Source organism: Cannabis sativa, chromosome 4 (assembly GCF_029168945.1).
Source record: "Cannabis sativa cultivar Pink pepper isolate KNU-18-1 chromosome 4, ASM2916894v1, whole genome shotgun sequence".
In the NCBI taxonomy this organism is placed as follows: Eukaryota; Viridiplantae; Streptophyta; class Magnoliopsida; order Rosales; family Cannabaceae; genus Cannabis; species Cannabis sativa.
Genome location: NC_083604.1, coordinates 528,775 through 545,896, shown reverse-complemented (window position 1 = coordinate 545,896; position 17,122 = coordinate 528,775). Strand labels below are relative to the sequence as shown.

The following is a 17,122-nucleotide window of genomic DNA, read 5'->3' as shown; positions in this document are numbered from 1 at the left end:
TTTCTCTAAATTAATTTATACTATTACTAGACTCAATATTAAAATATAGTAATGCTTAACAGTTAACTCTATTAACATTTTTTATTATAAAATATCGCTAGCCTTTTACGCTATGAAACACATCTAATGAATAGATGGAACCGATTCAATTAACATAATTACTGAAATTAATTGGATCAGATAAGATAATAAAATTTAACATCTAATATATAATTGAATCGAATCTGAATAAATTTAAAAATATTAAACGTGGTCCAATAAATACCTCTACTACCTTAAGATTTCACTTAACATTTCTCATTATAAAATGCTCAAAAATATATTTATCCACAAAAATTGTAAACCATTATTATTATTATTATTATTACACTATTTTTACTCTTGTATATATACCAACCACTTTTTCTTCATTCTTTCTTATTTATACAAATCAAAAAAACACAAAGAACAAAAATTCATATTAACAATCTCAAATCTTAACCTTCCCAAAACAAAAATGGCTCTTTCCTCCAAACCCAACAAGATCTTCTCTTCTTCATCTTCATCATCACCATCTTTGTTCTTCTCTCAATCTTCAAATTCATCATCAAAATCCAAATCCAAATCCCTCTCTTTCCTCCACACCTCATCAAAATCAAAACCACAACTAAAAACAACCCAATTCACAAATACAAAAATCCATAGCATACTCAAAACGACAACACCCACAACCAAAACGACACCCCAAAAAAAATACCCAGAAGAAATTTCATCACCAAAACCCACCATTTTAGTCTCCGAAAAACTCGGAGAAGCAGGTCTCCGAGTTCTTCGCGATTTCGGCCACGTGGAATGCTTGTACGATCTTTCACCGGACGATCTCTGCTCGAAGATCTCAGACTGTGATGCGTTGATCGTCCGAAGCGGTACTAAGGTGAGTCGTAGGGTTTTTGAGGCCTCTAATGGGCGATTGAAGGTGGTGGGTAGAGCCGGTGTGGGAATTGATAATGTAGATCTGAGCGCCGCCACTGAGTTTGGGTGTTTGGTTGTTAATGCTCCGACGGCGAATACCGTCGCCGCCGCTGAACATGGGATTGCTTTGCTTGCCGCCATGGCTAGGAATGTTGCTCAGGCTGATGCTTCCATTAAAGCTGGTAATAATTATTAATTAATTAATTAATTAATTAATTAATTACTGAAAAGATAATAATAATAAATATTATTATTAATTAAGATTTATGATTATGTTTTAAAAATTAATTATTAGGCTGTGTTTTTTAAGATAAAAACTTTAATGGAATAATAATAATAATTTTTAAGTGAAATTATTTTATATACTATTTTTTTAATTTTTTTTTAAAAAATTAATTATTATGCTGTGTTTTTGATGATAAAAACTTTAATGGAATAATAATAATAATAATTTTTAAGTGAAATTATTTTATATACTATTTTTTTTAAGTGGGTTGTTTATATGAATTTTAATTATAATTTAAGTTGTTTTGTTAATTGGTGGTAATAATTAATTGCTAAAACATAATAATAATTATTATTAATTAAGATTCATGATTATGTTTTTAAAAGTTTAATTAGGTTGTGTTTTTTTTTGTTAAAAATAAAAAAGTAACAAGACTATAATTTCATTTTGTTTTCATTTATAATAATAATATTAATTAATTAATTACTAAAATAATCATGATAATTATTATCATTATCATTAATTAAGATTTATGATTATATTTAAAAAAAAGAGAATTATTTTATATACTATTTTTATATTAAAGTAATAATAATAATAATTCAATTGTTAATTAAGATTTAAAATAATTGAATGATTATTATTTAATATATATTTATGAAAATCAATATATAAAATTAATTTTTGTAAAAATAAAATTTGATTTATTTTTTATAAAAATTATGTCCAAGGTTTAATATTTTTTTACAAAATACATGTGAAATTTACTATTTTAAACTAAATATCCAAACAATTAATAGTGTAAATCACATGATTTAAAAATAGTTAATTATTAGTTATTGTGTTTTTCAACATGATGAGGTGAGATTAATAAGGAATAAAATGAATTGATAATTTGTGTAATAAATTAAGAAAATTTTGTTACTTTTAATTTTTTATTTTTTTGGTTAGACATGTGAAAAAAGTTATTTATTAGTCAATTTTTGGATATTATATTGATTATAGATCCATGAACTTTTGTCCATCTATAGCTATAAATTTGTCCAATTCTTCTTCTTTTATTTTGTTTCAAGATCTAAATTTTAAAAAGTAAATAGTTATTGGGTGTCCAATAACATGGCATATGTATATATTATATATATAATTTAATATTGAATCACACATAATCTAATATTAAATTAAATTTATAAAATTTGTTTGATTAATTGTATTAAATTATAGTGTAAAATATTATATAATATGTTAAATTTTGATTTATATTAAAATATTATATATATTTATATATTAATCAATACCAAATATAATATTACAAAAAAAATATGATAGAAAATAAAATTTAATATAATACAATACGATATAATACAATGTACCAAACTCATCCGTAAATATTATTATATTACACCACATGTACTTAGTATAATTAGGTTATTAACTACCCAAAAAATTAATAATTAAGGTAATTCAAAATCTAAACTTTGAGTTGTAACAATTTTAATTTTAACTGTAAATTTTCGGTAGATTCTTTAATAAATTGTTTTTTTAACTCTTTATCAAATATTTTTTTATTATAATTTCTTTTTTAAAATTGTGTCAAACCAACATTTTCATCTATTTTGAAAATTTATAGCAAAAATTAATGAACTTAAACACGTGTGATCTAATATTAAATTGCATTTAATCACACATCTACATCATATAACAATGGACACTTTAAAATATCATGTAGATCATTGTATTGTGTGAAAACAAAAATACTTGTTGGTTTGTTTTGTTTTTATTTTATTTTATAAATATTAAAATATATATTTTTAATTTTGAAATTTGACTCCAAACTTGTGGTAAGAAAATCCAAATAATTGTTGAAAAATTTATGGTCCCCACATATTAAATTTAGAAAATTAAAGAAAAGTAATATGGTTAGGTGTAGAGTTATTTATGTCACATATGAATTTCATTAGCATATAATATATAAATAAATATTTTACACATATATATATTTTATTTGAAGTTTTTCTTTGTCATTTTTTTTATAGAAAATTCATTTTTCTTAACTATTAACTTTTGCTACTAATCTTGGTAACAAATTAGTTGGAACAAATTTGAAACTGAAATTACAATCAGAGTATAATATGAAGGCTCGAACATAGATGTGAGCTACCATATTAACGGACTCTTTATTAAAAATAATAGAAATATTTCTCAAAAGAACAAATAATTTCTTACAATCTTTAATAAGATGACCAAATAAAGAAATCATAGAAAAAAAACTTCGTAAAGCTTACACAACACAAAGACAATTAAATTCAATATTATTTATTTTTAATATGTTTAGATTCAATAATTATGTTGATTATTCTCCAATTTTGAGAATAATAATAAAAAAATTGTCCACAATATATTAATTTGGTGGGGCCAAATTTGAATCTTCATTCATATTTTTTTTACTATTGAAGTAGGTATGAAAATGATGTTTAGAGAAAATTAAATAAAAAATTAGGTGTGATATTAAAATCTAAGTGGAAAATGGCATTGGATGCTTTTGTACCGACGCATTAAATTCAATATATTATTATGTAAATATAGATATTTTATTTAGTATATATACACTATATCAATATGTGATAAGATTTTATTTATTTTTTTTATTTATAGTTATATTATTTAGTATGTGTAATAAAGGTTAAAAAAAAATAAACTATCTTATTTTTTTTTTTTTGAAGACATAAACTATTTTAATTGATTTTAAATAAAGCTATTTAAATAGATTCTAGGTAATATGGGTTGACTATTATGTATAGTAGCAAGTTGGTCAATAATTATTAATCATTATTTGATTTGATCAACACCATGCTTAAATAATTTAAGCTGGTTTGTTTTGTTGGGTTGTGCAACTATTCTGATGTTGAGATTTGTGCAATTTTATTTTGACTATGTTCAAAGTTGGATTTTAGTGAGAAATAATAATAAAGTATGAATAGAACAAAAGAAAATATTCATGTATGGTATGAAAATTTTAGTTGAATTAATTTTTTATTTTTCCATATAATTTTTTTCTTTTATATTAAATATTGGAATATTTATTTTTTATTTTTTATATATATTTTTTTGATTAAAATTTAATTTCCAAATATTATTAGGATCTTAAAATAAGAATCCCTGTTTTAAAAAGATAATATTATACTTATTGAAATAATTATGGGAGACTATGTAGTTTGATTTGTTACAAATAATTATCTAGTTATATTTATTTTAGTTAACTACTTTGATAACATAAAGTCAATAGTTTATGTAAAAATAATTTAAATACTATTAAATTTTTATTTAAATTATTCTTGCATAGATAGTTAATTGCAATAAAATCTATTGCTTAGTGAGTTTTGTCACCAAATTTTGTACATAGGTAACTGCAATAAATCTATATGCTATATATTAACATTTAAAAAAAAAAAAAAAGCTTACCAATTCATGCATTTGATTTTGATTAATGTCATCATTCAATTTCACTATTATGAGCAGGAAAATGGGAAAGAAACAAGTATGTAGGAGTGTCAATGGTGGGAAAAACCTTGGCAATTATGGGGTTTGGAAAGGTTGGATCGGAGGTAGCGAGGCGAGCAAAAGGGCTTGGAATGCACGTGATTGCGCACGATCCATATGCAGCCGCCGACAGAGCTCGTGGTGTCGGGGTAGAGTTGGTGTCGTTCGACCAAGCCGTTTCAACCGCCGACTTCATTTCTCTCCACATGCCTCTCACTCCTACCACATCTAAACTCTTTAATGATGACACTTTTTCTAAAGTGAAAAAGGGTGTTAGGATTATTAATGTTGCAAGAGGTGGTGTTATTGATGAAGAGGCTTTGGTTAGAGCCCTTGATGCTGGAGTTGTTGCTCAGGTTGAAAATTATGGTCATTTTTTGTTTAGTGTCTTAATTATTTGACTATTATAGGATTATTTACAGTGAAACCTTCTTATATTTATTTTTCTTCGTAAATTTAAGGTATCAGCTGGATATTATCGTTAAATACCAACTAGATTATTACTGTATTAGTTTCGAAGTCTTACTTTCACGTATACACAAGTGTATACAGTGATCATCCAGTTGGTATTTAACGGTGATATTTAACTGATACTTCAAATTTATAAAAAAAAAATAAACATAATAAAAGAATCATATCACTAAATAAAATAAAGAGTTAAGTGTATAATTTAAGAAATAAAGGGATTTCGCTGTTAATTACTCTTTATATATTTATATATATATATCTATAACTAATTTTGTTTTGTATAAATTTGGAGAAAAATACAGGCTGCACTTGATGTGTTCACAGAAGAGCCTCCACCTAAGGATAGTAAGCTAGTGCAACATGAAAATGTCATTGTTACACCTCATCTTGGAGCTAGTACAAAAGAAGCACAGGTATTAATATATGATTTATTATAAATATATATATGTCAAAATGTCTAATGATCCCTTTAAAATTAAGAAAAAATATATATTTAAATATTAGTTTTATAGTAGTGACTTTTTTTGGTACCTTTAGGTTGGGATTTTTTATTTTTAGCAATTAGAGAAATTATAATTCAATTCTTTCTCTGTACTGAAAACAGGATTAAAACATTTAGTTGTTCGTGTGTTTCCTTATGCACGTATGCAATTTATTATATTTAATTTTTTTTAGTATCATAAATTATTTAAAATTTATTATGTTGGTATCAACTCTTGATACCAACTGTTACCATTAGATCAACAATGGTAACTCGAACTGGCGGAATTTGATTGAGCTTAAGGGCTTTCTTTCTCCCGAAAAACGATAGATTAACATGTGGTGCATAAGTATAATGTATATCGTCATATAAAAAGAAATTGGGTTATTATTTCTTTAGATACCAAAAATATAGATGTTCCTACTAATAAAGATAAAATGTAATATGTATATATATAGTTCAATGTATATGTATTAGTATAATCTTTATTGATGAGAAAAATTTGGGTCTCTATGCTCTAATCCTACTCCATATCTAATAATGGATTTATACACATTTTAGGAAGGTGTAGCCATAGAAATAGCAGAAGCTGTAGTTGGAGCCTTGAATGGTGAACTATCTGCAACTGCTGTCAATGCACCAATGGTCCCTCCTGAGGTAATAATATCATGATTTAGTCACTTGGAATAAGTATATTTTCATAATTTTACTTAAAGCAAAGTGTTTTGTTTTGTTTTGTTTTGTCTTTTATGTTATGTGCTTTTAGGTTCTATCCGAGTTGGCTCCATATGTAACATTAGCTGAGAAGCTTGGGAAATTAGCTATGCAACTTGTGGCTGGAGGAAGTGGAATCAAATCGGTAAGAGTTATTTACAAAACAGCTCGAGACCCAGATGACTTCGACACAAGACTTCTTCGAGCCATGATCATCAAGGGCATCATCGAGCCTATATCGGCCTCTATTGTTAATTTAGTGAACGCAGATTTCACAGCCAAACAAAAAGGACTAAGAATAAGCGAAGAGCGAGTCAGGGTTGATACATCCCCAGAGTTCCCAGTTGACTCAATCGAGGTTCGAATCTCGGGTGTGGAGTCTAGGTTTGCTAGCTCGGTTGTGGAAAATGGAGAGGTAAAGATTGAAGGGAAAGTGAAATACGGTGTGCCTCATTTGAGGTGTGTTGGGAATTTCGATGTGGATGTTAGCCTCGAAGGTAACCTAATTTTGTGTAGACAAGTTGACCAACCGGGCATGATTGGTCAAGTTGGGAACATTTTGGCTTCGCAAAATGTTAATGTGAGTTTTATGAGTGTGGGAAGAATTGCCCTTAAGAGAAAGGCTATTATGGCAATTGGTGTTGATGAAGAGCCTAATAAGGATACCCTTTTGAAAATTGGACAAGTACCTTCTATTGAAGAGTTTGTGTTCCTTAATCTATAGAAAGAAAGAACAAAAATTAGGTATGAATATTGGTCTAAATGGATGGTTGGAAATTCCTAATTAAATAAAAAGGTTATTATATAGAACTTTGTGTGTCATATGTTATGTAATATGTTGTTTTGTAATCTATTTTTGGGTGTTGTCTATTAGTGATGTTGTTGTAGTATTTCCCCAATAGATATGGGAGGCTTTTGTGGCTTTTTATGGCTCTTTTAGTTTTATCCAAGTTGAGTCAATGTAACATGTAAACTTTTGTTGATTTTTGTCAAGGTTTTGTTGATTTATGTAATTTATGTTATGCCTACTTTATTTAGATTTTTAATAAATTGAATAACAAATTTAAGAGTGTTTTTATTGAGAAAAACAATTTTTTTACTATTGTAGGAACAACAAATTTACATATTTATTTTTAACAAGGAAACATTATTGGTAAATAAATTTAACAGAAAATTCATAAGTAGATGAGCATTATACAAGACACTCTACTTATTATTTCTTTTTTTTTTTAAAAACAAAAAACAACCAAACAAAATTTGACTATTTTATGTCTGTTTTATTTTATATGCGTGCAAATTAATTAATTTTTTATTTTATTTCAATATTATAAATTATTCAAAAATTATAGAATACCTACTATAATCATAACTAACGTAAATCATAATATAAAGTAGAGTAAATAGTGACATAAGTACCTAAAGTTTTGAATTTTTAAGTGCCATAAATTTAATATTTTTTAGCGACATAAGTACACAATATTTGTAAAACTATAATTTTTCTTCAATTTGGGTACTACAAACTTTGTTATTACCCATATAAAGCCCAGATTCTAAATCATTTGGTCTAGACAAAAATATATGTGTATTATTAGTTGCTTTCAAATCTTCTTAATCAGAGGAAAATTATAATTTTACAAATATTGGATACTTATGCGTGCCGCTAACAAAAAAATTATTGAGTTTATGTCACTTACAAATTCAAAACTTTAAGTACTTAATTAATTTTTTTCGTCAAAATGACAACCCTACTTACCTAAAAAGTTTTCTAAATTTATTTATCAAAACATCAAATTAGTTTTGGTAATTTTTTTTTTCCTATTTAGGATTTTTTTTCCCTTGAACTATGATCTATGTATCATTGTACCCGTGAACTTTTCAATCCATTACAAATGTTCCCTAAACTATTCATAATATTGTAAATTAATCATTCTAAGTTTTATAACACATGATAAACAAAAGATGGCATCGCAGTTTAGCCAATTGCCATATCAGCACCATATGTATAATTTAACATTAAAAAAAAAATAAAAATTATGTATATTTAAAAGATCATTAAATTAAAAATTAATTAATGATTATAAAAATTACGTAAAATTAAATTATTTTTTCAAATTAATTACACACGTGGCATGAACATGACACTCATGTGGCAACTGACTAATAATCAGCCATGTTATCATTTTGTTATCATGTGTGACAAACTTGACAAAATGACTGATTTACAATACTGTGAATAGTTCACGAACTATTTTTAACGATCTAAAAAGTTCATGGACACAATAATACATAAATCATAGTTCAACAAGTAAAAATTCTAGGGTTTTTTTTTATTATTTTTACATTTTAAATTAGTTTTTTTTTTTTTTGTATTTTTATGAAAATCCATATAGCAACAAACAGAACAATCTAAATAGCAACCCACATAGAATCTACTGGAGCAACCCAAATCGTAAAAATTAAAAAACAAATTAAAAATAGTATATCATATGGGGTGATTTCCTAAAATTCTAAATAGTTTTTTTTTTTTTTTTTCGTTTTTGAAGTGATTAATTTTGGTAAATAAAGTTTCACTTTATTTTTGACAAAATTAACTTTTAATATTTTTCTCCTTAAAGTAAAATAATACACACTCTTCACTCTTGAGTTTTTGTCTCAAATAAAAGGAAAAGAGGGAAAAAAAAGCTCACCTTTTTCGAGTGGTCCAATCCAATCTAGGGTTTCCGATCTCAACCATACAAATTCAATTCGCCGGCGGCAACTTCGAAATGGCCGGTGCCGGAATTCACCCCTACCACCAGCAATGGCCACAAGCAGCCCCACCACCTCCTCCACCCGCCGCTGGTACAGCTCCTCCTCCCATACTCGTGGAAAACCCTAATCGTTCCGCTACTGATGAGGTTAGTATTTTTCGATGCATTTCGCTCAAATTCAGCTCAATTGAAGAAAATTTAAATGCAATTGTTTGTATTTTGTTTATAGGTTAGAACGATTTTCATTACGGGTCTTCCTGATGATGTTAAAGAGAGAGAACTTCAGAATCTTTTGAGATGGTTACCTGGATATGAGGCTTCACAAGTTAATTCTAAAGGGGAGAAGCCAATGGGTTTTGCTTTGTTTGCTTCTGCTCAGCAAGCCATTGCTGCAAAAGATACTCTTCAGGTTTAGTATCTAATCTGTGTTCATTAGCTTGGAACACAATCTTATTCTGTTTAATAGCTTTTTTAAGTGTTAAACACACAGAAAAATTTGAAAATTTTATTTATATGATTTAAACTCTTTTATTTACAAAAATACAGACTTCAATTAAACTGTTGGATATTTTTTTTTTTGTTTTTTGTTTTATAGTTGATTTATAGTTGTGATGATGTTGGTTTTCTTTTCTCGTTGTTTTTGAATGTTTTATAATTGATTTAATGTTGTTGTGAGATTGATTTCTTGTTGTTTTCTTACTTTTTGCTTAGAAAATTGTATTTTTATAATTTTGAAATTTTAAAATCTTATTCTGTTCAATAGCTTTTTTAAGTGTTAAAGACAGAAAAAATGGAAAATTTTATTTATACGATTTAAACTCATTTATTTACAAAAATATGGAATTCAGTAATCAGTTTGATTTTTATTTTTGTTTTATAGTTTATTTATAGTTGTGATGATGTTGGTTTTCTTTTTTGTTGTTTTTGGATGTTTTATAGTTGATTTATAGTTGTTATGAGAATGATTTCTTATTGTTTTCTTACTTTTTGTTGAGAAAATTGTAATTTTGGAACTTTAAAATTTTATTTTGTCAAATAGCTATTTTTAAGTGTTAAAAGTGTTTTTCTTTTGAAATTTTTGCATGATAGACTAAAAATTTGAAAACAATTACAAAAATATGTTAATACAGAGAAATTTTTATTTTTACAGTTTGAACAATTTTATTTACAAAAATACGGATTTCAGTAAATTGTTCGATATTCGTTGTTTTATAGTTGTTGTGAGATTGAATTCTCGTGTTTTAGTTGTTTTTTACTTTTTGCTGAGAACATCGTATTTAGTAATTTTGAAACTTTAGAATTGTATTTTTGTAAATAAAAACTTTAGATCGTAAAATTATAAATAAAACATAAAAAAAATATTTTTGAATAAGCCCCTTTTCTTTTTTGTTGGGATTTTTGCAGAATATGGTGTTTGATGCAGATTCGAAGTCGGTTTTGCACACTGAGATGGCCAAGAAAAATCTTTTTGTTAAAAGAGGTGAGTGAGGATAATTGGATTTGAATTTTTCTCAAGAACTGTTTTGTTTGTTAATGATTTGAACCAGTCTTCTTGAGTACAGATTTCAGCAAGCAACAGTAGAAAATTCAATAAAACAACATTAGGGAAACTAAAGCCATTTCAGCCATGGCTTTTGTTCATTGTATTTCTCAAAAGGGAAAGCAATGACAGAAAAGGATAGTGGTACTTTTGGACTTTGATGCAATTAGAGAATACTCCATTCATGCATAACCTTTCTCCCTATACTCACTTATTTATAGTATCCTATTTCCAATTTCCACTTAGAACACTCCCAATAGATGCTCCAAACTTGGTAATTTCTTTAAAATAGAGAGGAGAAGATACAAATTTATCAAAAAATATGGTATACAACAAATGCTATATTTTACATAAATTTTTAGAGGAATGAATAATGCTGATGAATGATGTAATGTAAAAGTTTGCTATAGAATAGATAAAGTAGAATTTTGGTAATGTATTTTAAGGGACAGATTAGAGAAACTGTTAGGAGTGCTTATAAAACTGTCATTCACTACAATGACTCATCTACACCCTTTATTTACTCTCTTCTACCATATTCCGCTACTCTTGAGGTCTAACAACTATTTTTTTTTTTAGTTTATGAGATTCAAAACATTATGCATGTCATCAAAAGCATGCTTAATTAACCTCTATAATGGTAGAGGACCCTAGATTTCTGCAAAAAATTTAACACAAATGATACCCAATCTATTATCTTTTATTATTGGTTGATAAAATGTGCTAATCTCAGTTAATTTATAGGAATAGTGGCAGATTCAAATGCTTATGATCAAAGTAAGCGTATGCGAACTGGTGGCGACTACTCACATGCTGGCTATACAAGTCCATCTCCTTTTCATCCTCCTCCACCACCTGTTTGGGCACATCATGGGTAAAAATTACTTGTTCAACTAATTGCCTTGATAGTCTACGCATTTCACTGTCTCACTAGCAAAGTGTTCGGTCTTGCTAGCATTATTATTTTATTGCACTGCTTATAACTTCAATATTTTTAATATATTTATTTTCTGTTACTTACATACTTGTATGGTGCAGGTATATGGCTCCACCGCCTCCTCCTTTTGATCCTTACGGAGGCTATCCTGTTCCTCCCGTACCAATGTCTGCTCCCGCTCCTGTGCCAGCACCTAGCAGCTATGTACCCGTCCAGGTGATCCTCTGTTCTATTTCTGCTTTCATTAAAAAATATTCTGTTGGTCTTTTGGGACATGTTTTCCAATTGGTTGTATAATTTAGCGAATTATATATGTCTATAGTACCATGACTACATAGTATAGAGATTTGACGAATATTATGTTTTTGTTTAACTGATGATCATATGTGCCCGTCGTCTAACCTTTCTTCTTTGATCTTGGAAAGTTATTGAAGTTAATAATAACTCTTAAATAAAAGCAATTTGATTTCTGAATTTATGATCATAGAGAAAAGTAGATGCCATCTGTCTTCTGCGGCTGCTTCCTCTGTCTTCTTTGTTTTCTTAATGTCCCCATGTTTTTTTTAACCTCGACTAGACTTTCTGGTTGTTCTTTCAGGAATGGTTTATTGAGAGAATCAGTTTGCTTTCTCATTCTTGATAAATGTCTTTTTGTTGCCAATTTATTGCAGAACACAAAAGATAATCCACCATGTAATACTTTGTTTATTGGCAATCTCGGAGAGAACATAAACGAAGAAGAACTGAGAGGCTTGTTCAGCGTGTACGGGCTTCCTTAAAGTCTGCTAATTTTATCTGTGTCATTTGGTAACCTAGTAATCTTAATTTTTTCTGTCATAAATTTCGGTACACAGGCAGCCAGGTTTTAAGCAAATGAAAATCTTGAGACAGGAGCGACATACTGTCTGTTTCATCGAGTTTGAAGTAAGTTTCGATTATCTGTTCTCTGCTATAAACTTGTTATTTGATTGTTAGTTGCATGTTTATCTTTCTATTGTGTAACGATGTGGTTTCTGTCTTCGTTGCAGGATTTGAACACTGCAACCCATGTGCACCACAATTTGCAGGGTGCAGTGATTCCTAGTTCAGGTTCTGTTGGCATGAGAATACAATATCCTTTAACTTGTTCACTGCATAATATTTCTTTTTGAGTAACTTGCGGCGTAAATACTTAAATTTAACTCTCGATTGCAGATAAATTCATGTGTCATTTTCTTGTTGGTATATTTAAATGAATTATCAATTAAAAAATAAAAATTTAATAACCTAGACCAATCAGAAATTGCCATGTGGTCATTGACTTGACACTTAAACGTTAAAAATTAGACTTGGGTAATTTTTATAACTGGGAGTTAGACTTAAATCTATACTGTGAATGCGATCTCATGAGGAGTTTGATCTTATATTTACTTTCATCTTTTGGTATCTATCTTACAATTGTTTTCTATACTTTTCCTTAACACCTGAGTACATATTCGAAAAATCCATTTGGGAAGAGGAAAGATGGCTTCCCAATGGGTGTACCGGCTGCTGCTGCCAATGGAGCTCCACCGGCTATGACATATCAGTAGCTAGCTCGAACGGGGGTGTACTCTGTTCCTTATGCTTCGACAAAATACAAATACTACTACTACTCATCTTGCAGCTGTTGCATGCATCCATCCCATTTCATATCAAGTCATCATCATTAAACATTTCTCCTACTACTCATGCAAATGAAATGAATTCACATTAGTGGCATCAATCGACATACCATTTCGGTCATGTTACCATGCTAGCTAGCTCTATATCTTTTTTGTTAAATTTCAAGACGTGCATTTGTCTGTATGTTGTGAAACCCGCCTCAACTTATTGCTGCAGATCGGGTCTGATTTTGTTTTTCATATCGAATTAACTCCTCTGTACATTTTAACATTTAGACTTGCCCCACCTTTCTATGTACACATATTGTTTTTCTCAACACATCATTATTCTGTGTTAGGGTTTATTAAATTTCTTCATTTCATGGCATATATATAATATATCATTTTCCATCATAAGCAGGGATCTGGTATTGTTGTGTTCATATTCAAAGATTATATATTGTAGAGAAGTAGTTACTCAAAATTGTTAGGCATTATTATATACAGGAGATCTTCATTCGAAAACCGAAGAGAGCTTTTACTCATGAGGAGGCCAAAGTGTAGCAGCTGTGTGTGTGTTCTTTCTTCTTTCAGGTATTTTTAAATTTGTTTTCGCAGTTGACAAGCAACCGAGAAACATTTCTAAAGAAGGTAAGCTCGAAACCATCGTTCTATTTCGAATGAAAATCGCTTTGTGTATATTCTTTCTACTTTTGATGGTAGACAGATTCTTTGCTGAAGATTTCTTGTTCTTAGTTTTTTCGTTTTGTTTTTTTGTGAAATTGTAACCGTTGAACACAGCTAAGAAGCAATACAAATGTGATTTAAGACTAGTAAAAGGAGGGTTTTGTGGATACACTAAAAGATAAAACTTTTATGTTCTTACCTATTTTGTTGGCTCAAGTTTTGAGTCATAAGTGCCTCATTCTATAAGGGTTACCTTAATAATAATCCCTTAATAATTCGTCTTGTCTTAATCGGGCGTCTCGTATACTTAGAAACATTGTTATTGGACACCTGCATCACTACTATGAAGTGGTGGTTTGTGAATAGTTAGCGATTTTTTAAATTTGATTACACTAATAGCAGTATAATACTTAGTAGTGATATCTAAATTAGACACCAAAAGACTTGATTTTTATTTTATGGTTAACATTTTTTTTATTTATTATGGTGATTGTAGTAAGTATAATATGACTTTATGACATAAGAGTTTTTATTTCTCTTTTTATAAATTTAGTATTTTATAAAATAAGCAAGAGACAAAATAAGAGGCTCAAACTCAATCAATAACTCAATAAAGTCCAACCACAAGCTTCTCTTCTCACACTCACTCACTCCAAATCTATTATCCAAAAGCTATAGCTTTTTTGTGTGGCTCTAACTATTTTTTTCCATTTTGTCTTCTAATATCAATAATGTTAACAAATTTCCTATCTCTACACCAACCTTTTAATCCCCAAAACAAAATATTGTTCCACTTCTACTTTTCTTCCATCTTTCTCACTTTAAGCTCATAACACCATGAATGACACAGTAGATAAATTGGTCATATTTCTAGCCAAGAGAGATGGAATCGACAAACTTGTCAAGACCTTTCAATATGTCTCCAAACTGGTCCACTGGCATGCCGAGTCCACTCACCCGAACATGGCTCAAAGGTTCAAGCAATGGGAAGTAGCATCAGGGCTAAGTCGAAAAGCCTTTCGAACAGGTCGGTTCTTAACTGGTTTCAATACCCTAAGGCGCAACCCAGGTGCCACCCCGTCTTTCAAATTCCTCGGTGTTTTGGCTAACGCGGGAGAAATGGTCTACTTCTTCTTCGACCACTTTCTTTGGCTCTCCAGAATCGGGACCTTGGACCCGAAACTTGCTACCAAGATGAGCTACATATCGGCTTTCGGTGAGTCTTTCGGGTACATTTTTTTCGTGGTAATGGACTTGATAATGCTAAAAAAGGGAGTAGAGAAAGAGAGAAAGCTTTTGAAGGAAAAAGGGAGTGATGATGATGAAGTGAGTGAGAGTATAAAGAAGATTAAAGTTGATAGAGTAATGAGGTTGATGAGTGTGGCTGCTAATGTTGCTGATTTGTTCATTGCTTTGGCTGAAATTGAGCCTAATCCATTTTGTAATCATGTCCTCACACTTGGGCTTAGTGGGCTGGTCTCTGCTTGGGCTGGTTGGTATAGAAATTGGCCCACATAATCATAAAAGAATAAATAAACTATGTGAATATAGCCATATTTTATTATATTTAAAGATTTACAATATTAATTAAGTTAATGTTTCAACTTATTATATTTCTTTTGCTTGTTTGGTGGTACTATTATTTCTTTCATTCATTTTGTATTGAATGAAATTACGTGCTATTTTGAATTAAATAACTCTTATTCTCTCTCTCATTCATTTTGTATTGGATCAAATTTATTATTTTGAAAAAGAAAAAGAAAACAAAATATCTCACATGATAATTTGGTTAATTAGAATTTTTGCTCCTCAAATTTTGACAAGTACTAAATTATGCCCCTTGAAATTTTTAGGCTGTTAAAAGTTTCCTCGAACTATTGAAATTGTTAAATTTATAGATTTTTGTTTAATTTTACTAACGTGAGTGAGTGTGATGTGGATGAAGTTCAAGAGGCACGAATTGGTACATGCCAAATTAACTTAATAATTAATAATGCTTATCAACAAGAGTAAATCAAATGATATTTTAGTGTTGCATAACAAAATAAAATTCTCCTATTATTGGTTTCATTTCTCAAAATACACAAACTTTTTAGGGAAATTTACAAAACATAGTATTTTTGGTAAAAATTTTATACTTTTAGGTACATATATATAGTGGCAAAAAATTGTATCATGCCCAAATGACTCTTACAGGCAAAATCAAAATTACAATCCTTCAAATCAAATCAGTAAATGTAGTCTATTCATTTAAAATATATTGAGTTTTGACCAAATTACAGAGCTAAAACGAACTCAGTAGCTACAAGATCAAGTTAAATATAAAGAATAGGAGAACTTAGTAGCTACAAGATCAAGATCACTTCCCACGTTCATCTCTCAAAATGAAAGAGTCTGATCATTAGAGACTCTATAAAAGGAGAACCTAAGAGTCTTAAATGATCATCTCATCTTCATTTACTGAACTCTTACTCAATCATTCACGCATAACATTACTATTATTATCAGTCCATTCTGATCATTGTATATTTTTATGGTGTTCTGTAAAAATAACATAAAAATAGTAAAAAAAAATTATATGAAAGTAATAGAAAAATAATATCTAAATAATATAAATATAATATACAATTATCAAAAAATCAACAATACAATAACAAGATACAATAACAAGAGTACATCAGAAAAATATATCATGAAAACATTAAAAGACTGTATTTTCTATAATAAAATCTTTAAAATGTAAAAAAGAAAAATTCAAATTTTATACAACTATATTTTTGTAATTTTTTTTAGTTGTTTTGTTTTTATGTATTTCTGAGATAAATTTCATTTTTTTATTTGGTTGGTGTTGAAAGAAGTAGCAAGATTTATTTGTTTTTATTTGGGACAAATGTTTTTTTTTTTTTTGTAATTTTTTTTTTTTTTTTTTTTTTTGAGATGGGGGACAAAGGAATTTGGATTTGAAAGTGTTTTTATCAATTATATATACATTTTTTTTTTTAAAAAAAAAAAGGTTTATTCCAATTGTTCTAGACTTCTAGTATGATTATTATATTAATATACATATTTATGGCACATATAATTAGACCAGCCTAACGCTCACCATAAATAAAAAAATATTTTTTAGAATAAATAAATAATATATAAATTCTCTCAAAAAAATATAATATATAAATTAATAAATGTTTTTTTATGCTTTTTCACCTGAA

General features: G+C 28.5%; 3 protein-coding genes across 3 annotated transcripts; all 3 read left to right on the top strand.

The window, feature by feature from the left end:
• The first annotated feature begins 316 nt into the window (after positions 1–316).
• LOC115712615 (D-3-phosphoglycerate dehydrogenase 1, chloroplastic) lies at positions 317–7,405 on the top strand. The gene is made up of 5 exons (XM_030640919.2): positions 317–1,133; positions 4,694–5,070; positions 5,485–5,595; positions 6,225–6,320; positions 6,430–7,405. Exons 1-5 carry the CDS (start codon positions 497–499, stop codon positions 7,099–7,101), a joined length of 1,893 nt encoding a protein of 630 aa, XP_030496779.2. The 5' UTR covers positions 317–496; the 3' UTR covers positions 7,102–7,405.
• A 1,608-nt stretch (positions 7,406–9,013) lies between these two features.
• Positions 9,014–13,604, top strand: LOC115713951 (uncharacterized). Its single transcript, XM_061114779.1, has 9 exons — positions 9,014–9,274; positions 9,357–9,536; positions 10,532–10,607; positions 11,412–11,541; positions 11,706–11,820; positions 12,276–12,367; positions 12,459–12,528; positions 12,633–12,719; positions 13,080–13,604. Exons 1-9 carry the CDS (start codon positions 9,143–9,145, stop codon positions 13,173–13,175), a joined length of 978 nt encoding a protein of 325 aa, XP_060970762.1. The 5' UTR covers positions 9,014–9,142; the 3' UTR covers positions 13,176–13,604.
• A 79-nt stretch (positions 13,605–13,683) lies between these two features.
• Positions 13,684–15,526, top strand: LOC115713952 (peroxisomal membrane protein 11-4). The gene has a single exon (XM_030642440.2). The coding sequence runs from the start codon at positions 14,751–14,753 to the stop codon at positions 15,429–15,431; it is 681 nt and encodes a 226-aa protein (XP_030498300.2). The 5' UTR covers positions 13,684–14,750; the 3' UTR covers positions 15,432–15,526.
• Positions 15,527–17,122: the final 1,596 nt, after the last annotated feature.